The sequence below is a fragment of the Muscardinus avellanarius genome (genome assembly GCF_963383645.1).
Source record: "Muscardinus avellanarius genome assembly, chromosome: 20".
NCBI classification, from domain to species: domain Eukaryota; kingdom Metazoa; phylum Chordata; class Mammalia; order Rodentia; family Gliridae; genus Muscardinus; species Muscardinus avellanarius.
This window is the reverse complement of record NC_137806.1, coordinates 29,707,487-29,731,180: the sequence shown is the minus strand read 5'-3', so window position 1 is coordinate 29,731,180 and position 23,694 is coordinate 29,707,487. Positions and strand designations below refer to the sequence as shown.

The 23,694-nt window shown below is 42.7% G+C and overlaps 1 protein-coding gene across 1 annotated transcript; it reads left to right on the top strand.

The window, feature by feature from the left end:
- Nucleotides 1-1,592: 1,592 nt before the first annotated feature.
- On the top strand, nt 1,593-22,584 carry LOC308277833 (isopentenyl-diphosphate delta-isomerase 2-like; the record flags this gene model as incomplete). The annotated part of the gene is made up of 7 exons (XM_080717225.1): nt 1,593-1,694; nt 4,694-4,773; nt 9,825-9,879; nt 15,976-16,138; nt 17,447-17,539; nt 20,424-20,554; nt 22,267-22,584. The coding sequence occupies 7 exons, from the start codon at nt 1,593-1,595 to the stop codon at nt 22,582-22,584; spliced, it is 942 nt and encodes a 313-aa protein (XP_080573351.1).
- Nucleotides 22,585-23,694: the final 1,110 nt, after the last annotated feature.

Sequence of the window (23,694 nt, the reverse complement as noted above, 5' to 3'; positions counted from 1 at the left end):
ACCAGTGATTACACGTGGGCCAAAGATGGTGGGCCAAAGCTTGCGGCCTCCCCCCCACAGTGATCCCATGTGGGTGCTTACCGGAATGGCCGGGCCGGGCAGCGGGGGTGAGCGGGCAGAGGGTGAAGGGATCAGCAGGAATGCAGGAGATCAGCAGAAAGCGGGCGCAGGGGCCTGCGCCATGTGGCAGGCAGGGGCGGGCAGGTCTAAGCACGCCAGGCGCAGAGAAGGCATGTGCGGCACAGGCTGGACTTGGCGGGCCGGGGGAGAGTGGCGCCGTTTGGCAGAGTGGTGGCGCAAAGCAGCACAGTCTGGCGCAGCGGGGTCGCGGGGCCGCGGGCCTGTCCAGGCAGCGGTCGCGGCGGGTGGGCACAGCGCGGGCGGGCGGCTGGCAGCTCGGGGCCGCGGGCGTGCTCACACGGTGCAGCTCGGACCCGGGCGCAGCCGGGGTGCAGCCGGGGCGCGGCTCGGGCCGCCGCACAGCCCGGGCTGGGGCGGGGATGGCAGAGGCCCGCTCAGGCGCGGTCTTGTCCTGGCGCGCTGCTCGGCGGGTCGGCGCATAGAAGCGGCGGGCGGGGCGGCTCGGGCCACAGGTGCGGGGCGGGCGGGCGCCGCGGCCCATCCCAGCAGAGGTGGCGCTGCGTACCTTTTTTTAGCATTTTGCAGAAGTCCGCGGGCCGGGCGGGCGGGCGCGCAGAGGCCACGCATGCAGGTAAATAAGCTGCGATCCAAACCAAGTCCCATAAGTCCGATACGAGTTTATCGGCCGATGGAGGGTCCAGCAGTGCTGGCCGGGCTCTGTGGGGCCGCGGGTCCTTGGGGCTCAGTGGATTAAGGTCCAATTCGACACGGGTCAGCACCAAATGAATGATTGATGTGTGTGTGTGTGTCCCCCAGTCGCATCGAGACACGCAGAGATCCATAGTAGATATACGGATGCCTATATTCGTGGGAGATCGACCTCCAGCCCCTGCGTGGCCGCAGGGGCTGGTGGCGGGGGAGAGCGTGCGTCCCTCCCTCTCGGGCTCCTCTCTGAACTCTGCACTGAACCCTCTTCTTCCGGGCCGGGAGGCCTGGTCCCCTCCGGAATTGCAGAGCTCCACCTCCTAGCTTCCGGCCCTGCCCCCTGTGGGGCAGGGGGGTGACTCACACCTTACACCTTGAGACTTGGATGGCTTAATCTTAAGGGTTGATGAAGGTTGGAGTTCTGTCTTCTGTATCTTCTTCAAACTGACAAGGGGTATTGGCCCTGCCGAGCCATAGATCAAAAGTTTCATTGTAATAGATCAAGGGAGACAGAGAAATTGGCCTCAGCTATTGTGGTGAGTTCTTTACAGTCAGGACACAAGTTAACATCACTGAACAACACAATCTCAGAAACATGGAGACTGGTAGGTCCCTGCACTTTTGGTGTCCCTACTGTGCTAAGCCTGCCCTTGAAGCTGTTGGGTCAACATTCACAAGCCTAGTTATTTTGGTTTTCTGGTTGACAGAGCCATTCATCTGTGTTTCAGTGGCATTAAAATTGCATTGGACATATATGTGAAAAATTGACGTTGTCCATTGTGTAATAACTCGGGTATCTTGCTACAATGCTTTTTCCTGAATTGTCAACTGATGAGCAGAAACTTTTTGCCCTGAACCATCAACTGATTAGTGGAAGCTCTAAGTTTAGTTTCAGACTTGGAAGTCAGGTAACTGATCCATTTATAATAATCCATGAGACAATTATATATAAGATCGTGAAAAGTCCTCATGGGTACAACATATAATTTAGCCTATTGACTATCATGTCCCTGTCCATTAGTACTCATAATTTTCTTATTCTAAGAATTATATGGCACCACTACCTATCTACTTTCTGTTTTTACAATTTTGGCAGAGTCATGTGTAAAGCAAGAATGTTGTTTTTCTTTAGGTATAAACTTGTCACATCCTTTCAAGAAGCAAGATTCTTGGATTATGCTACATAGGGAACTTAACTTAAACAGTTCTTTGTTTTTAAGTTAGAACAGGAGCCAGCCGGCTCAAGTATGGGTTCCGAAGAGAGGAGTGAGGATGAAATAATATAACTCTTAAGAATTAAATTCCAAATATGATTTATTCCTAAGCACGGAAGGATCGCCAGTCAACTCCCGGGTCGATATCTCTACTGGCCGATCCTGGGCTTCTTCTCTAGTGGTATTTATAGTTTTTTGCTTTAGGTTACCCTGGAGGGAAAATTCCAATGGCTGGGCAGGTCAAACAATACCCTGATGCAACACAAACCTAGTCTTAGCTCAGACAGAACAATATCATCATTAGCATTAGTAACCTTGAAGCTTTCAAGGCCCCAAACCTTGTTGACTCTGGGCGGAGGACAGTCAGAAGTATGCTTTTAGTAAAGATAAGGGGAAGACCTTAATGGCTCCCCACAATAGTTCCGTCAGTGACTTACAGAAACAGTATATTTTTTCTTTTGTGATGTCTAGTGGTCCTGGACCTGCAATACCTCAAGAAGAACTAATTGGTTTTATAGCATCATATAAGGATTTAGCTGGGGAGAGAATTTGAGCATTAGCATCATATCTTATTTCTTCTGTTAACCTATATTCTAAATTATAATGTAGAATAAGAAGTTGAGCCCAAGTCAGAAGACATCCAGGTAAATTTTTAAGTGGTTCCATAAATCTGATTCTTTTTACCTTTATAAGAGCACACTTGTTTTTGGTTATATTTCTTTGCTGAGTGTTTAAGACCAAGAAGGTAGCCCTATATTGAGCAAACATAATTTTTTTCATAATTATTTTACTGTTAAAGTCAGCCAAGCCTTCTCAGGGTCACTCTTAGGGACTTTGTGGGAAATATCTTGGATCCGTTAGTCATTTTCTCTACTAGTTGTGCCATCTGCCATTATGGGTCTTGGTCTTGCTGACCACATGGCTTCCCTTAAAGAACTGGGGGACATTTCCCTCTCCACTGTCCCTACTTTTTTGCAGAATAAGCACTGGTGGCTCTTAGTCTCTGGAATCTTCCTGATCCCCCTGATTCGGGGTCAGGTGACTTACTGGAGTTGTAGAGTCCTTTGAGGAATCCATCTTTCCCTAGGTTTTATTTGACTAGAAAATTGGCTGTTTTTCTTTCTTAGCTCTTTTCCTTTTTTAATTTTTTTTTTGCAATACTGGGGATAGAACCCAGGGGCATTCTACCTCTGAGTGACACCCTCAGCCCTATTTTTTATTCTTTTTATTGAAACAGGGTCTCACTAAGTTGCAGAGGGCCTCACTAAGTAGCTGAGGCTGTCTGCAAACCACGATCCTCCTGTCTCAGCCTCCCGAATGCTGGGATTACAAGTGTGCGCCACGATGTGCAGCTCCTTCTTTAATTTTTAAGTTTTTTTTTTCAGTATTGGGAACAGAATCCAGGGGTATTCTACCTCTGAGAAAAGGGCCTCACTAAGTAGCTGAGGCTGCAACAAACCACGACCTTCCTGTTTCAGCCTCCCAAATGCTAGGATTATAAGCATGCACTACCACCCCTGACTCCTTTTTCTTTCTTTCTTTTTTTTTTTTGTGGGCCCCAGGATAGAACCCAGGGGCATTCGACCTCCAAGCTACACCCCCTGCCCTATTTTTTTATTCTTTATTTTGAAACAGGGTCTCACTAAGTTGTGGAGAGCCTCACTAAGTAGCAGAGGCTGTCCGCAAACCACGATCCTCCTGTCTCAACCTTTTGAATGCTGGGATTACAAGTGTGCACCACCATGCCTGGCTCCTATTTTTTATCCTTTATTTTGAAACAGGTTCTCACTGAGTTGCAAAGGGCCTCACTAAGTATCAGCCGAGGCTGGCCACAAACCATGATCCTTCTGTCTCAGCCTCCCAAATGCTGGGATTATAAGTGTGTGCCACCATGCCTGGCTTTCTTTCATAAGTTTTATCCTTCAAAAATCTTTTGCGATGCCCTCAAAGTCTGTGATTTGCTTAATGTTCTGACTTTTTTGTTCCCACATTTCTCTCCCCCTATATCCCATAACTTGGTCATTCAGAACAAAAATCTTGGCATTTAAGATAATCCTGACCTCATAAAAGCAAATCCCTTTCCCTTTTTGTTACAGTTATAGCAGTGCCGAGGGCTTTCACCCCTTGATTCAAATAGATATGTTAAATCAGGAAATTAAGAGTAATAGCTCAGTTGCAGCTTAAACACATCTTTATTACAAAGTCCGTTGGAAATAGAAAGGGAAGAGAAGAAGAGCAGTGTGCCTGGAGAACACTCTGGAGAGCCTGAAAATGGAACTCCCCCCTCTCCAGACCCTGACCCTTAAATATGGTTTTTCTATTGGTATGTTATTTCTTATTGTTATGTTTTTACCAAGACAATGCGCTAGTAACTTATTTCTTAGGCAAGTGGTGCCTTCTTGTCTCTGGACAGTGTATTTACTAGTTACAGAGCTTAATAATTTTTTTTAACCTCTGTCAGGTGGTTTCAGTTGCTTATCAACTACGGGTGCTTAGAGGTAACACATGAAGTTTACTTTTCACATATGAAGGCTGCAAGAAGAGGAAGAAAACAGGCACTAACTGCGGTCTGTGCGGCTGTGTGTACTCTCTAAGAGCCAGGCATGAGGCTCTTGCTGCCTTTATGGCTTTAAAATATGCCACGGCAGTCACTGTGATCTTAGGAATATTAATTGCTTTCATATGTTCTTAAGGCTAAAGGCTTTAATCGCCTCTACATTATTACTATGAGTAAACATCAAGGCAAAAGAGAGGGGAAGGGAAGTTCTGAAGTGTAACAGGTGAAGCTGCATTTTTCCCTGCCTGAATGCCTGCATAGCATCCAGGCTCTGACTGCCTTTTACATTTTAGTTGGAAATCAAGACTGTCGGTGGGATTGCAACCATTTGGAAAACAGTATGGAGAATCATCAGAAGAATGGGAACAAATCTATCGTTTGATCCAGCAATACCACTTCTGGGTATCTACCCAAAAGAAAGGAAACCAAACTACCAAACTAATGCATGTGTATCTATGTTCATAGCTGCACAATACACCATAGCCAAATTGTGGAACCAGCCAAGATGTCCATTAACAGATGAATGGATTACAAAACTGTGGGATATGTACGCAATGGAATTTTACTCAGCCATAAAAAAATACAATTGCTGTATTTTCAGGGAAATGGATGGATATTGAGGACATTATTCTAAGTGAGATTAGTCAGTTGCAAAAAAGTAAGGAATCTGATGCTTTCCCTAATATGTGAAAGCTGGAGTGAAAGGGGTCACAGGAGGAACTCCAGGTGAAAAAGGAGATCCTATAGAGGAGCTGCCACTGCCCACCTCTGCATATACGAGCATGACAAAAGCTTGTATCAATGGGCAAGGTCCAAGGAGGCCACGCCCCGAGGAAAAAGGCGTCATCTCTGGAAGAAATACTACCTGCTCTTAGATTTCTACACCAAAAAGCTCCAATGATGTAAAATAGGATCCCAAGAATTAGGACTGTGGAAAAAATTGAGTCCATGAAAGATAAATTTTTTAGTAAAGGGCAGCCAGAATTCAGGGGCTGCAAAATTCCTTTCGGTCTTTTCCGAAGGCAAGTCCTTTGATTTAAAGATTAGCTCCCAGCACCTCTCTACCAGCAGGGGAAGCTGCAAATCCACCTCTTGCCCCATTTCCCAAAGAGATGCAAAACTGTCTCTGGAACCTGGGCCATTTGTTTTTCCTCTTAAGAGATGCTAATAAGCTCTTATCTGGCCTTAAAAGGCCTACCTTTGTGACTCAGCAGCAGGACAGTAAAAAACTCAAAAATCTGCCTCAAAATCATGCATTAAAGAACAATTATGGAAATCCAATCAATCACCTGTGTTATAATGTTTTTGCCCTGTTTCACTAACTGTAATATAAGTATTGCCTCATAGGGAATGGCGGAGCAGACAGGACTGGACAAATCTGCAATGCAGCCCATGGATCTTGATAAAGGAGGGCCTGGACTAAGCCCTAGAGACAAAAAGACTCTGGAAGGATCAAAGGAGATCTTAGAAGACTGAATTTCCCCAAAACGGACTTTGGGCGTGAACCCCCACCTTTACAGATGCCTGCCTGTTCCGGATGCCTTTCCGGACTCCAGACCTTGCCCCCTAAGGCTCACCCAAGGTCAGAAACCTGATTCCAATGACAAAGACCAAGGGGAGTGACTTTAATCACCTAGTCCCAGACGAACCTTAAAGAACCTTAAACTGTGACGCCATGGACCCTCTTTTATCCTGTTTATCTTGTTTACACTTAATGCCTCACTATTGTCCTTTAGTGCTTACACAGGGTATAGGGTATAAATACTGGTGATGGAAATTAAAACTTTTTCAATTTCACAGAAGGTGATTGTCCATGTCAATTATTTCAGATTTTTTTTTTTCCCGGAGAGGAATCTTCACTTTTAGCGCCGTGAACAGGAACTTAAAGGAGTTTATTTCATAAAAGGGAAAAAATTGCTGCAGATAAGTGGCTGCAGAACTGCAACCTAAGTAAACCCTTGTCCATCTTTCTGAGGATCTTGGTCCCAAACGGACTCAGTGCCAGATTTGCCCCCCAAGGAGCAAATAAGGCAACCTAACTGTGGGGATGAGAGGGGGCGGGAAGGAAACTCTTTAAAGTGCATGATGTACTTATTCATATCGAAGTCAACCACTAAACCAAGCATGGGAGGGAGGGATGGGGAGGAAGGGAGGTGGGGACTGGCTGGGGGCTGGCTGGGTGATGTGTGCATTTATGTCTACACAAGTTTTTTACCCCAGTATGATGTATAAATACAATGCACTAATAAAAAAAAGAAAAAAGAAAAAAGAAATTTCCCAATACTGGCAGATTCCCCCCTCTTTCTTTGAACTTGTTTATTTATTTTTTTAATTAATTAATTTATTTATTTTTATTGGTGCACTGTATTCATACATCAAAGTAGGATACATACTTTTGTAGACATACATGCACACTTTTCCCAGTCAGTCCCCACCCAATCCCCACCCCATTCTCTCCCTATCCCTCCCTCCCATGCTTGGCTTAGTAGTTGACATCTAGTATTATGGCAATTTATCTAAAATTAAAAATGATAATCTCACATAACAGTTTCATTTGTCTGATACCAAGCTTTTGATGACTTAAAGATAACATTTCAATATTTCTTTTTGCTTTCTTTCTTACCAGAGAATTTTTTTTTCTATTTTTTAGGTGAAACTATCATATATTTATATATATTTATTTTTCAGAAAAAAATCTATCCTAATATGGAATATGGACTCTAGGTACCCAAAACGATCTTGAAAAAGAACAAAGCTAGAAGATATATATTTTCTGATTTCAAACCATATAAAGCTACAATAATTGAAACAGTGTAGTACTATTCTAAAGGCAGATATATAAACCACTGGAGTTAAATAAAAGCCTAGAGCTAAATTCTTCCCTATATTGTCAAGTTATTTTTGACAAGGTTTCCACGAACATTTGGTGGTGGAAATATTAATCTTTTAACTAAATATTGTTGAAAAATAATAATTACATGGAAAAGAATAAAATTGGACCCTTACCTAATCCCATATACAAATATTAACTCAAAATAGATAATAGACCTAAATATAAATCTTAAGACTATAAACTTTTAGGAGAAAATCTGGGTCATTTAGCCTCACAACATTGAAATTGGCAGTGATTTCTTGGTTATGATTTCGATGGCACAGGCAACAGAAGAGTATACAAACTCCCTAAAAATAAAAAAAAATTGTATATCCAAAGACAATGTAAACAGAGTTAACAGTTACTAATAGAATGGGATAAAATATTTCCAAATGCTATATTTGAAGGTATATTAATATTCCAACTAGAAATCCTAGAAATTAACAACAATAAAGGCAAACAATACCCTTTAGAGATAGGTAAAAGACTAACATAAATAATGAATCTCCACAGATAACCAATCTTAGTTGTCTGTTGGATGGAAAATCATGTTTCTCTAGTTCTGGAGTGTGTTACCTATTTCTTCTTTGTAGTTAATCTCTTTGAGTATTTTCTCTAGTGCTGGTTTTGAAGACATAAATTCCTTCAGTTTCTGTTTGTCATGGAAGCTTCTTATTTCTCCATCTAATTTGATAGAAAGTTTTGCTGGGTAGGAAATTTTTGGCTGGAAGTTGTTTTCTTTCAGAGTTTGGAATATGTTACTCCAAGCCCTTCTGGCTCTCATAACTTGGTTTGGGAAGTCTGGAGTGATTCTAATTGGTTTGCCTCTGAATGTCACTTGGCCCTTTGCTTTTGTTGCCTTTAAGATTCTCTGCTTGGCTTCCACATTGGTCATTTTGACAATTATATGGCGTGGGGATCCTCTTCTCCGATCCTGTCTAAAGGGAGTTCTATAAGTTTCCTGGACCTGTGTATCAACCTCTTGCTCTATGTCTGGAAAATTTTCTGCTATTACTTCCTTGAAGAGTTGAACTTGTTTATACTTGTCAAGCGTGGTGGGGGGATTGGGGCAATGAATTTGGTCTGACTACTTCAAGCTAGAAGATAGAGTGGGGCCCCAGCCTTGAGGGTGTGTACAAGCCAATTGTCTGGGGAAACTAGATCAGCCAATGTTTCAGGTGCTCATGGTTGTCCAAGGGGCTTGAGTAAATGTTCATCTGGGGCATTATTATCTGGAATTGATGGCTTTAGTCCTGTTGAAGACAACACTTGACCATATAATTTAGTAACCATGGGTCAAATATAAGTATGAAAGAATGGCCTCTAGAGGTCTTCAAAGAGGCAGGCTCTTTATAATCTTACTGCAGACTTTTAATTATGTCTGAAATAAAACCATCTTTATCATGTATGCATAAGCTTTTCATAAGCTTCTTTCTTTTACAAACATCCGTAACATACACAAACCTTCTGGGACTCATCTCAACTCTTTGATTTTTATTCTAGTCCTCTCTTTCCCACTCAGGACAACCGTAGGATAAACCTTCATACAAGATACTTTCTTATTCCCATAAATATTTTTTATCCTTCCCCACAAAAACTTTTCATATCCATGTACTCTTTCACACTTCTCTCTTATTTTCACATACAGGTTGACCCCAAAACAGTGCCATTTCACAATGTTGTTTTTTATATTAACAACTTAGAAGCCCACTTAATCGTCTCAAATGTTATTTTAGACTTTATAGTGCCAAGAGCACTTTAAAGCATTACTCACATTTGACACGTATCCAATTTAATAATGGAGTTATGGCCGGGCGTGGTGGCGCACGCTTGTAATCCCCACGCTTGGGAGGCGGAGACAAGAGGATTGCGCAGGTTGGTAGTCAGCCTCGCTGGCTTAAGAGACCCTGTTTCTAAATAAATAAAAAATATAAAATAGGTCTGGGAGTGTATCCCGGAGGTAGAAGAGCCCCAGTACCACTAATAATAATAATAATAATAATAATAAATAATAATAACGGAGTTATGAATTACCTTTGAAAATTAAAATGTCAGATAAACATCATTAGTGTCGTAAAACATTATTCAGCTAGAGAAAAACCTTTAAAGGCAATGCACATTGTATTTGATCACATCTTACAGAGGTCTACGTTTTATAGTGGCTTGCTCTTTAAAGAGTTACAGATTTTTTTCTTTAGAAGTTCACATATTGGCTACAACTGGTTGAGATTTAAAAAAAATTGAGCAGCACCTTATCTTAGTACAGACAGCAAAAGAGAGAAAAGGAGAAGCGTAGGGTTTTTTTTTCTTCCTCTGGGGCTTTTCTGAAGGATGAGACAAAAGGGTAAGGCTTGTACCCGAGTTAGTTTGGCTTTCTGGCATTATATCTTTTTAGAGAATCTGGCACCTGTGTCCATGATGAAGCTGACAGGCTGTGCTTCACTTTTAGCGTAACCCAAGACTCTTTAGTCCTAACCCAGGTGGTGGGAAACTGGAGAAATGGCTCTAGAACCCACCATTGGGAATCTAGATCTGAAGACCCTGATTCCCTTTGGACCTGGGGGCCCCTGACTTCTAGTGGTCCCATTTACACTGTGGACAGGGCTTTGGGGGGCTTTTACAGCCTCTTAGTTGGGGCATTCATGCCGGGAATGCCCTGACTCTCCACACCTAAAACAGGCTTGAGCCTTGGTTTCTGTGGAATTAGCACTTGTATGCATGACAGCCAGAATTTCCCCATGATGTCTGTCCTTTTTCTTTTTCGTTTCCAAGTCCTTGTTATTATAAACTAAGTTAGCAGCGTGCAGTGGTGATTCCAGATTAGATTTGTCTGAACCTGACATCAGTTTTTAGTGTTTCTTTTTACATCAGGTGCAGACTGAGTTAAGAATTTGTCTCTGAGGATGGCCTCCCCTCCTACTGAGTATGGAGTCATTCTACCTCCGAACTACACCCCCAGCCCTATTTTTAATTTTTAATTTTTGAAACAAGGCTTCACTAAGTCACTGAGTCTGGCAACCAGCCTGTGATCCTCCTGTCTCAGCCTCCCAAGTACTGGAATTACAGGTGTATGCCGCCACAATGCCTGGCCTTCTTGCTATTCTAAATTTATTTCAGCACTATAGGTGCATCGAGAAAGCCAATCCTCAACTGTTCTCATCTTTATCTTGCAAGAAAAAGATAACTTTATATTCCAGGTTGCTAAATAAATAGACCAATATGTTATAAAAAAAATAAGATACCCAGACACAAGCAATTTAGAATTTTTGTTGTTGATATTTCTTTTTTTTAGTGAACTTTCCAGGTATATAGGGAGAATGCAGGTCCACTATCTCTACACTGATGGGAATTGTACCATTGCTAACAATGAAAGACTCGTAATGTAAACTCAAAATGGACATAATCGAACCTCTTTAGAGGTTTCTATATTCAACCTCGCATGGCAGGACAAATCCATTGACAGCACTAGACACAAATGAGTTAGTGAATGATGCTAGATAGAATTAGCTGTTCTTGTGCTAGCACTATTCTTTGGACACATCCTCTCTGTCATTCTGCAAATATCCCACACATTACTTAAGAAAGTCTTCACTTAACCCTAGCTAATGGTGGCTGAGCATGCACTCTGGCACCTCAGGCTTCTGTTTCTTCCCTTTTGTTTATTTTGCCAAAATAATTATTCGGTTGCCACGTAAATCCTATTTTCGTGTGCCCTGCTGAGTGTGATAGGCACCAACAATAAGTTCTCTTATCTTCCTTGCCCATGTTTGTACCTTCACGCCCAATAATTACCTTTGCTGAGTTAACTAAGGATACCGGGTGTCACAATATCACCTACTTTATATAAAGTTTCTTGGAGTCACTGAGAGGTGATCCCAGAAAGAAAGGTTAGAGCAGGTCATAAGATCCTGTGCACCAAGAGTCAGCTGAAGAGATTGAAGTCTTGGAAATTAAACCTGGGAGACTTTGAAATTGCTAGAGGAGGGCATAAGATAAATACTCCAGTGTCTAACACAGGTAGAGACTTCCTCAATAAGACCCCCAAAGCTCGGAAATTAAAACAAGAATAAATAAATGGGATGGCATTAAATTAAAGAGTTCCTGTGCAGCAATGGAAACCATCAGGAGTCTAAAGAGAGAGCCTAGCCGGGCGTGGTGGCACACGCTTGTAATCCCCGCGCTTGGGAGGCGGAGACAGGAGGATCGCGCAGGTTCGAAGCCAGCCGCGCGCGCTGGCTTAGGAGACCCTGTTTCTAAATAAAAAAAATATATATATATAAAATAGGTCTGGGAGTGTAGCCCAGAGGTAGAAGGGCTTCCAGGAACCCCAGTACCACCAAAAAAAAAAAAAAAAAAAAAAGAGCCTAAACAAGGGGAGAAGGTCTTTGCCAGCTACTCCTCTGATGGAGGACTAGTGCCTACAAGATATAAGAACTTAAAAGACATAACACTAAAAACAAATAACCCAATTAAGAGATGGGCAATTATACTAAATAGACACTTCACAAAAGCAGAAATACAAACACATAGGCGAGAATATGGGTATGCCATGAACTTTTGAAAATGCTTCATTTGTAGAATATTGTTTTCTCTAAAAACATTTCTAATTTTTAATATTTTATTCTTCTTTTATTTTGAACCATCTTTTAGAGACTTTTTGTTTGTTTGGGGTTTTTTTTTTTTTTGGTTTGATTGTTTTGTTTGTTTTTGTAGTACTGGTGATTGAACCCAGGAGCATTTTACCTCTGAGCTACATATCCAGCCCCATTTTATTTATTGTCTTGAAACAGGAACTTTCTAAATTGCTGAGAGCCTCCTTATGTTGCTGAGGCTGCTCTTGAATCTGAGATCTTCCTGTCTCAGCTTCCCGAGTACAGGTTTTACAGGTGCGTGACACCACGCATGGTGGTGTCACCAGAAACTGGTTTGAGTGATAAAGCCCACAATTCAAATTTCTCTCATATTCTAAGAATATGAGAGAAATTATGGGTTTTGCTATTTTTTACATGCTAATTAATTTTAAGTGTGAACTTTACAGCACCAATGAGGGACACAGATATTAGGTCAAACAATATTTCTGGGTGTGTCTGTGAGGATGTTTCAGGATGAGATTAGGAATAAATAAATTAAGTGAAACATTGTCCTTCTCAATATAAGAACTGGGCACCAGCCAATGGTTAGAATATTTGAATAGATGAAAGGATAATTCTCTCTGCTTGATTGTTCTCAGGCAGAGACCTGGATCCTCTGTTTCTTAGACTACAAATTACGCTGTCCTGTATGCGATGGTATCCTCACACAGCAAGGTCCTTTAACTTTACACTATACATTGATGCCTTTATATAATTTTGCATTGCAGCTACTTTTTTTTACCCCCAGTACTGGGGATTGATACCAGGGGCACTCTACACCTCCAGTCCTATTTTTTAATTATGATTTTGAGACAGGGTCTCACTAACTTGTGGAGGGCCTCACTAAGTAGCTGAAGCTGGCCTCGAACCTGTGATCCTCCTGTCTCAGCTTCCCAAGTACTGGGATTACAAGCATGAACCACCATGCCCAGCTAGCTACATGTGTTTAATAATAAAATAAGACATTTGAATAGCTTAAGGATGGTAAGTCTTTATCTGTAATGTGATATTAAGATAAAACATTTATTTTTGTGATTTATCTTTTTCTTTGGTTATGGCTTCCCTGACATACAGAAAGATGATTTAAATGTATTTAAATGTACCATTTTTTTATGTGTGTCTAGATTTGGTGGCATGCCCAGAAAGACTTTTCCTCACAGAATACCATGTAGCTAGTTATTCATGTGTATGTTTTTTCTAGTACTTCTGTGCTTTTTATAGTTAAATGTTAAATTTATATAGATACCTCTGATATATTAGATATATTAGAAATAGATATATTAGATATATATTAGAAATAGAGATATAATTTTGTTCCTTTCAAGAAAGCTAGCCAGAGTCAAGCAGGAGGCATACATCTGTAATCCTAGTACTTGGAAGGCTAATACAGGAGGATCATGTGTTTGAGGCTAAATAACTTAGTGATACTTTCTTTCAAAATTATAAATGAAAAAGAGCCAGGCATGGGCAGGCATGGTGGCGCACGCTTGTAATCCTAGCATTCGGGAGGCTGAGATGGAGGATCGTGGGTTGCGGACAACCTCAGCTACTTAGTGAGGCCCTCCGCAACTCTGTGAGGCTCTTTTTAAAAATAAAGAATAAAAAATAGGACTGGGGGTGTAGCTCAAAGGTAAAAGGCCACTGGGTTCCATCCTCAGCACTGCAAGACCAAAAAAAAAAAAAAAAAAAAGAGCCAGGCATGGTGGTGCACAACTGTAATTCCAGTACTTGCGAGATTGAGGCAGGAGGATTACAGGTTCTCAGCTAGCCTCAGAAATTCAGCCAGGCCCTCTGCAAGTCAGGGAGACTCTGAAAAATATAGTAAGGCTGGGGGTATAGCTCAGAGGTAGAGTGCCCTTGGGATTAACCCCTAGTAACATACACACACATACACACACACACACACACACACACACACCACCACCACCACCACCACCACCACCACCACCACCCAGCCAGTTATCCCATAAATTTTTAAATAATTAGTATTTTCCATGTTGAGTTGAAATGCTACCATTATCATACATAAATAGATTATGCAGCAGAACATAATTTATCCCAAATTAAAAATCTAAATGCACTAAAATATGTAGTTGTGTCAAAATAATCTTCAGTGATCATCCAGTTCACAAAAAAAGTACTATAATAATGGAAAATGGTTTGTTACATTTCAGGGCACTGGGAATGGTGTGATTTGCACCATTGTGTGGATGAGGATGACTAGAATATTCATTTATGGGTTAACAATTTTTTTGATACTGAGGACTGAACCAAGGGGCATTTTATCTCTGAGATATACCCCCAGCCCTATTTTATTTTTCAGTTTGAAACAGCAGCTCACTAAAGCTGCTGAAGTCGGCCGTGAACTTCTATCCTCTCGTCTCAGCCTCCCAAGCACAAGCATGCACCACTATGCCAGGCTTAAATAAAATACTTGAAAAAAATGTCGAGTATGATTGAGCAGAGGTCAAATGAGCAGAGATAGAGACAGGGAAAGAGAGAGAGAGATAGAGAGAGAGAGAGAGAGAGCGAGAGAGAGAATATCAGGGTGTGGTTTCTCCCTAAGAATACAACAAAAATACTTGAGAACATCCTAACTGATATCTTCTCACACCTACCTCAACAGTATAAAAGCATCTGATTCAATTTAAACTTGCAGTTCTACATCAGATTACCAGGAGTCTCAAACTTCCAGGAGAGGTGGGTGCATATCCTTTTTCTTCTGAGAATTCTTTCTTCAACAAATTATATATATTAAACAACAACTTTTTTCTCTGCCTCTTTCTTCCTTCCTTTCTTCCTTCCTTCCTTCCTTCCTTTCTTTCTTTCTTTCTTTCTTTCTTTCTTTCTTTCTTTCTTTCTTTCTTTCTTTCTTTCTTTCTTTCTTTTGCGATAGAATAGAGGGGCACTCTAATACTGAGCTACATCCCCAGCCCCTCTTTTAATCTTTATTTTGAGATGGTATCTCCCTAAGTTGCTCAGGTTGGCTTTGAATTTGTAACCTTCCTGCCTTAGCTTCTCAAATAGTTATGCATTTCTACCCTATCCCATATTTATGCATCTAATGTACCAGTCTCTTTGTTAAGTAGATGAGCAGATAGCAAAAAATAGAAAAAATAGTGATAAGAGAAGGGAATGCATTTCTTTAAAAAGTGGGAAGGGATGATGAAAATATTTTGGGAAAAATAAGTGGTAGTGAAAAATACAACCTTGGGAAATCATGACACAAGGCTCTATTTGGTGCCGAGGAGGACACACAGGCTTTCTGTGGGTGCACGAGGCTTTCCAAAAGGGTTATGGAATGTCTCCATGCCGGTCCCAACTCCAGTGGCTTTGTCCATAATGCTGCAAGGAATATTACCTGAACTTTTCCTTCCTTCTTTTGTGGAGTTTATTGTTTGAACCTGCATTGATGGAATTCTGGGAAACAGGAAGAATATATGCATACATATGAATATATATGCATATACATTTAAGATTTCCCATTTGGAAAGATACTAATTTAGACACATTTCATCTTCCTTTTTAATAATAACAGCTGTGCTACTTTAATACTATTTCTGTCACTGATACATGATGGTATGGGATAAACCCTGATGTGTTTGGTAAGAGATAGCAAAACTTATGCTGGGTGTGGTGGTGCATGCTTGTAATCCCCGCGCTTGGGAGGCGGAGACAGGAGGATCGCACAAGTTCGAAGCCAGCCTCGCTGGTTTAAGTGATCCTGTTTCCAAATAAAAAAGTATAAAATAGGTCTGGGAGTGTAGCCCAGAGGTAGAAGAGCTTCTAGGAACCCCAGTACCACCAAAAAAGAAAAAAAAAAGAAAGAAAAGAAAGAAAAGAAAAGAAAAAAGAAATAGTAAAACTTAGATAATCTCCTCCACTCAAAGATGCAACTGAATCCATCTGTTTCAGGCTCGACCCCAGCTAGGAGCTATGTCTGAAGTCAGTCCTGATTGGGTCGATGATCGTCAGCTACGGCGCTTAGATGAAATGCTGATTGTTGTTGATGAAAATGACAAGGTTCTTGGCGCGGACACCAAGAGAAACTGCCACCTGAACGAAAACATCGAGAAAGGTATTGCTGGTTCGTTTTCTTTGTCTATTTTGCAAGATTTTCTCGTTGTTTCTCCTCCTGACAGAGATGTAAAGGGAAGACTCCGGGCTTTTCTCATGAGGAGACCACGGGGCATCACCTCGTGCTCACCTAGCTTGTCTTCTTTGGGTGGAGATTCTGGGGAGCTCACCTTGATGAAGAGTGTCTGCTCAACCCAAGTGTCCTGGGGGTCCTGAGCCTTCTGCCACTGTTCACGCCTTTGTAAAATCCCATTCAGGCAAGAATCCTGCTAAATCAGCCAGGCGTGGTGGCACATGCCTGCAACCCCAGCCCTTGAGTGGCTGAGAGAGAAGAGTCACAGGTTCAAGGGCAGCCTCAGCAACTTAGCGATATATTCTTTCAAAAGAAAAAACTAGCCAGGCGTGGTGGCGCCCGTTTGTAATCCCCGTGCTTGGGAGGTGAAGACAGGAGGATCGCACAGGTTCGAAGCCAGTCACGTTGGCTTAGGAGACCCTGTTTCCAAAAAATAAAAAATAGGTCTGGGAGTGTAGCCCGGAGGTAGAAGGGCTTCCAGGAACCCCAGTACCACCACCAAAAAAAAAAAAAAAAAAAAAAAAAAAAGGAAGAAAGAAAAAAGAAAAGAAAAGAAAAATCTAAGAAAGGTCTGGGGGTGTCATTTGAAGGAAGAATGCCAATGGGCTCAATCTTCAGTACAAGAAGAAAGAGAAAGAGGAGGAGGAGGAGGAGGAGGAGGAGGAGGAGGAGGAGGAGGAGGAGGAGAATCCTGCTAATCAGTTCAGAGAGAATCCCCCATCTTTGATATCCAGTCAAGCTCCTCTTGCCACACCAGCCCCCAGTAATGTCTGATCAGCCATCCAGGTCCAACTTGAGCAAGAATCCTAATAATTGTGCTGATCCAATCAGAATCCCCCTTACCTAGAGGCTCCCTCTTGGTAATTTTCCATCTATCTCCCCTAACTCTGCTCCTTGGCAGATCCTCTGCTCCCCTGCCCATCCTATATTCTGCATTCGGAGTTGACCCCAGATCCATACTGAGTTAGGTCTCTTTTCTCCTATTGCAATAATCCTAAATGAAACTTGGGTTTCCAGGTTCCCCTACCAGCCAGCGCTGGTTTTCTCTGATCAGGTTAAAATTTTGAGTTTTAATTTATCAAATGAGAGTTAGCTAGCTAGAGGTCCCTAAATGTCCCTTTAGGCTACAAATGTCCCTTGTTCCACACAAATGACATGATCATAGATCACATCTGAGCACAGACTACTGCTGCAGAAACTGTGCGCGCTCACTGTAACGCTCATTCCCCTTCTCAGGGCTGCTGCACCGAGCCTTCAGCGTCGTTTTGTTCAACTCAGAGAACAAGGTTCTGATTCAGCAGAGATCAGAGGCTAAGCTGACTTTCCCGGGTGAGTCCATTCAGCTGAACTTGTGACCGAAGAGAATATTTCCATATGATTTGACCTGGAGGAATCTGATCCACGGCCAATATCCAGCTCTCATTTTATTATTTATTTATTCATTTATGTATTTAGTTTATTTAATGTGGTACTGGGGATTGAACCCGGGGGCACTCTATCTCCAAGCTACACCTCCAGCTTTTTTTTTTTTTTTAAATAATGTTGTCCTGATGAGATGGTGTCTTCCTAGGTTGCTGAAGGTCTTACTACATTGCTGAGGCTGTCCTTGAACCTAAAATTCTCCTGTCTCAGCCTTACAAGTACTGCAATGACAGATCTATGCCACCAACCCCAGCTTCCAGCTCTCATGTTAGATTACCAACTCATCCTGGAGGAAGAAGTGCAAGACATGACTATCAGGCTGATGCTTCTTCATTTTATTTTATTTTTTTTGGTGGTACTGGGGGTGGAACCTAGGGGCCTCTACCTCCGGGCTACACTCCTGACCTATTTTATACTTTATTTGGAAACAGGGTCTCACTAAGTTGCTGAGAGCCTCACTCAGTAGCTGAGGCTGGCTTCGAACCTGTGCGATCCCCCTGTCTCAGCCTCCCAAGCGCTGGGATTACAAGCATGCGCCACCACGCCCGGCTCAGGCTGATGCTTCTTCAAATGACTGGTTTTTACTGAGGTTTTGCTTTTGTGTGTGTGTGGTACTGGGGATAGAACCCAGGGGCCTTCTCCCTCCGAGCTTCACCTCCAGACATATTTTATATTTTATTTGGAGACAGGGTCTCACTTAGTTGCTGAGAGCCTCACTAAGCTTCTGAGGCTGGCTTTGAACCTGCAATCCTCCTGTCTCAGCCTCCCAAGTACTGGGATTACAAGCATGTGTCATCAAACCTGGCTTCTTTTTTAAATTAAGAAACCAGCTGGGCTTGGTGGCACACAGTTGTAATCCCAGCATTTGGGAAACTGAGACAAGAGGATCACGGTTTGTGGACAGCCTCAGCTACTTAGTGAGGCCCTTTGCAACTCAGTGAGACCCTGTTTCAAAAAATAAAGAATAAAAAATAATAGGGCTGGGGATATAGCTCAGAGGCAGAATGTCCCCTGGGTTTCATCCCCAGTACCGGAAAAAAAAAAAAACATATGAGTTTCTAGGTTTTTTGTTTGTTTGTTTGTTTGTTTGTTTTTTGTGGTACTGGGGATGGAAACTTTCTCCGGGCTACACTCCCAGACCTATTTTTTTATATTTTATTTGGAAACAGGGTCTCTTAAGCCATCAAGGCTGGCTTCAAACGTGCGTGATCCTCCTGTCTCCGCCTCCCAAGCACGAGGATTACAAGCGTGTGCCACCACGCCCGGCTCTAGATTTTTTTTTTTCTAGAAATTGAAATCAGGAGCATTTTACCTTGAAGCTGTATCCCTACCGTAAAATATAGTCTTATTAAATTGCTGCGAGTTTCAGTAAGCTGCTGAGACTAGCCTATAACCTGTGATCTTCCTGCCTCAGCCTCCCAAGTAGTGGAGTTACAGACATGTGCCATCAGCCCCAGCTTCCAGCTCATCCTGGAGGAATTAGTACCACACATGACTATCGGGCTATTGTTTCTTCAATGGGCTGGATTTTGTGGTTGTTTTGCTTTTTTTTTTTAAATTAAAGAACCATCTGAGTTTCTAATTTTGACGTTTTTCTCTTTTTCTATTTTTTTCTAGGGATTAAACTCAGGAACATTCTACCTCTAAGCTATATCCCCAACCCTCTTCCCTATTTCTTATAAACAGGATCTCTAAATTACTGAGGTCTCACCAAGTTACCAAGTTACTGGGACTGGCCTCAAACCTGTGATCTTCCTGTCTCAGCCTCCCAATCGCTGGCATTACAAGTGTGCCCTAACACACCTGGCTTCCTTTCTGAAGTCTCTGAAATGAACTCAATAAGACAGATGAACTGAAAAGACACACTTTAATCATCTGCACATACATGGGAGCCCTAAAAATCAAGAAACTAGCAGAAGAGCCAGCTGATGGAAATTCATATAGTGTCCTTCCTGACCTGCAGAAAGGCCTAGGGGCTGGAGCTTCTGGTGGGGAGGGGGCAACAGATTAAGGGGACAAAGGGAGGAATAGTGTGGTGAATAAAGCTTGTCTCCTGTTGCAGGTAAAAAGCCTCCCAGGCTATAAAAGTTCTCCAGGAGGAGCTGTCAGGATAGGTGCAGCCATGACAGTCTCCCTGGGTGGGCTGTCCCCTCAGTCTCCTCTGCGATGTGGTCCTCCCAGGGGGTCTTTCTGGGACATTTCACTGGCTCCCAGGGATGGGATTGCTGATGCTGCCTGCATTTTGGAGGGTCTGTCTTTCGGCAGATGAGGGAAGTCCTGAGCGAGCCCTCCTGCCAGGCTCGCTTGGTTTACAGTCCAACCAGCATCTGGTGGTAGCCTTTCCCCACCTCCTGCTCCTGGCGTCCGCAGCCCAGCGTGTCCCTGGGTGCCCTCAGCTTGCTCAGCCTCTGCTGCTTCGCCTCTGAACCCCACACTGCACCCTAACACTTTGTCCTGCTGTCAGATCTTGGGTGGTGCACAAGTCAGCAGGGGAACTTGCTTGGACCGAAGCAGGGGCTTGCAGGTGAGCTGCACCAGGGCAATGAGTGGCAGCTGTCCATTCCTAGGAACAGCTCAGCGAGCGGCCACCCAGGGGCGCCTCTCCCAGACCCTGAGACCAGTGGGAGCAGGGGCTCAGGCTACCCTTAGCACCCACGACAAACCTTCCTTCCCACCTGCCAGGCAGCTGATGACCGATGAGGGTGACTTCACTCTACGGCTCTGCATTTGCGTTTAATCCATTCAGTTTTCAGGAATAAATAAGGATGTTTCCTCTGTGCATTCTTTGCAGAGCATTTTACTGACTCCTGTTCTAGTCATCCACTAAGCAACTCTGCAGAACTGGACGAAGAAGACGCGGTGGGCGTGCGGAGGTCAGCCCTGCGACGGCTGCGAGCGGAGCTGGGGATTCCTCCAGAGCAGGTACCCGCATCTGCACAGCAACAGCCTTGCTAAAGTACACCCGGGGACCAGGGAGGAGGGCAGGGGGACTGGAGCCCAGGCCTGGGCGCGTGCACCATTGTGAAGAGCGGTGGGGCTGTTCCATGTTTGGGCTGTGCAGAGCTCAGGATTCTGGCTTTCTGTAAATAATCAGAGATGAAATCACAAAAAACACTCTGGAGAAAATTTCTAGAATCAGCTATGAATGTCTGCTATTCATTTATTACCTTTATTATTAAAAGAGGAAGCCACTAAGCACAGTCTGAATGTATGCCATTTTCAATATGATCCAAGTAAAAAGAAAAAAAGAAAAAAAGAAAAAAGAATAAAGAAAAGAGGTAGAAAAAAATGGATACTTTGCTCATAAAGCTGCTTGACTTTTAGAGGGTTTTCTCTGGATCCGGTATGTTATACAGCCAGCATTCTCACTGCCATAATCTAAAGGTCTGACCATGTAACTTAGAGATTTATTGTCTTATGGGTTTGGCCTCAGTTCATGTGAGGCTGGGACCTCCGATCTCAGGGCATGGTGGTGGGAGGTGGACAGAGGGAGAGTGCAGGGGCTGTGGTCCTCACATTATGGAAGCAGAGCAAGAGAGAGAGAGCAGGAGAGGAAGACCTATTTATATCATTCCCAAGGTTGCATCCCAGGGCCCCACCTCCAACCAAACCCACCTGGCCTGGGTCACCACCCAGATAAATCCACTGTAATGGGTTTATATTTTTATATTATATAAATAATATTTTATAATATATAAATATATACTATTCATATATAATTATACAAATAACATTATATAAATTTTATTATATAAATTATATTTATATATTATAAATAATACTGGCCTGAGTTACCACCGAGATAAATCCATCATAATAAATTTTTAATTATATATTATAAATATATAAATAAATAAATAATTATATTGATTGCTGGGTTACAACCCTCATGACTCAATTACATCAGCTCTAAACACTTCGTGAACGTTTTATAAGTATCTATAAGAGTGTCGAAGAGTCCATTCTTTTTGGGGGTTTGGGGGCATACTAGGAAATGTACCCAGGGACATTCTACCTCTGAGCTATACTCCCAGCCCTTTTTATATTTTTAATTTTGAAACAGGATCTTGCTAATTTGCTGATGGTCTCACAAAGTGGTGGGTGTGGGCCTCAAAACTGTGATCCTCCTGTCTCAGCCTCCTGAGTACTGTGATTATAGGCATAGGCCACCACAAGTGGCTTAGTTTTTTAAAATAGGATACAGATCCTGGGGTGTTGGGGCACACCCATGATCTTAGTGCTTGGGAGGCTGAGACAGGAGGATCACAGTTTTGAGGCCAACTTTAGCCACTTAGTGAGACCCTGTTTCAATATTATAAAAAATATTAAAAGGGGCTGGAGATGTAGCTCAAAGGTAGAATGATACTGGGTTCAAACCCTAGCACTCATTCACTAACTAACTAAATAAATAGCAGAGCACAGTGTTTTTAGATCAAAGAAACAAAAGCCAAATTATTATTCAGATTTGAGTCCACAAATACTTAGCTGACATTAAGGTTTGGGTCAACTGTAATGACCAAAGGAAGTTGTTCACTCTCTTTGAGGACACCAAAATGGGTTCCTTTTCTCCACTCTTTCTGTGCATTCTGTCTTTCACTCTAGTGTTGCTAACATTACGCCCATTTCTGCCACAGCTTTCTCTGGAGGACATTGTGTTCATGACACGATACCATTACAAGGCAAAATCCGATCCGATTTGGGGTGAACATGAAGTTTGTTATCTTTTGCTCGTGAGGAAGAACGTGACTATCAATGCAGACCCCGGTGAAGTACAGAGCATCCACTACCTGTCCCAGGAGGAGCTGGAAGACCTCCTAGAAAGGGCCGCCAGGGGCGCGGCGAGAGTCACCCCTTGGCTGAGAATCATCGCAGAGAAGTTTCTGTACAAGTGGTGGGCCCACCTGGATGATCTGAGCCAGTTTGTGGAGCTTCATAAGATACACAGAGTGTAAGACGCAGGGCGAAGGGCGTTCACCACAAGCTGTCTCCAGACAGGAAAGGCTGTGCCACCAATTGTACCGGTTGAATTGTGATTATACTCTCAACCAAAAGAGAGAAAAAGGGCTCTTGATGGCCAATAAACTAGAAATCACTACTCTTAATCCACTTGGTCATGTTGTCTTGAGTTTGTCCACTTTTGTTTTATTTCTGTATTTTTAATAGTTTTATTGGTGCAACATAATTTTACATCATGATGAGATTCAAAGTCTTACCAACTGACTTGGTCTGTTTCTTCCTCTTCCTCCCTCCCTCCCCATACACGTTAGTGAGATCGGTATTGAAACCTTCATGTATAGATGGACCCTTATTTGAATTGTTTCCTTCTGTAACCTTTGCGTTTCTCTCTCCCCACCTCCGTCCCCCAATCCCTTTCCATTATTTTACTTTTTCTTCTTCTCATTTGACTGAAGTCCTTTTTTCTTGCAGGGAGGAAAATTGTTACTTTCCTCTCAAAATTTTTTAATTCATTTTTAAAATAGAGGAGAAAGGCCGGGCGTGGTGGCACAGGCTTGTAAACCCCGCGCTTGGGAAGCAGAGACAGGAGGATCGCGCAGGTTTGAAGCCAGCCATGCCGGTGTAAGGGACCCTGTTTCCAAATAAAAATATAAAAAATATGTGTCTGGGAGTGTAGCCCGGAGGTAGAAGGGTTTCCAGGAACCCTAGTACCGCCAAAAAAAAAAAAAAAAAAAAAGAAAGAAAGAAAAAAATAGAGGAGAAAGTAGCTGGACATTGTGGTGCATAGCTATAATCCCAGTATTGGGGCTGGTATTACAGGCTGAAACAGGAGGATCACAGGTTTGAGACGAGCCTCAGCAATGTAATGGGACTCTCAGTAACCTGGCAGGACCATGTTCCAAAAAAAAAAAAAAAAAAACCAGTGGGACTCCAGATAATGGAGGGGAAATATCAGCAAAGTTTGAATGGATAGATAGGAGAAGAGGAAGGCTGACCTTGATTAATGAGGGTCTACATCTGAATATGTGTAAAATTATGAATATGACATGGTTAACCTGGACAACCATTGGTGGGAGGGGGGAAGAGAAAACGGGGGCGGGGGGGGA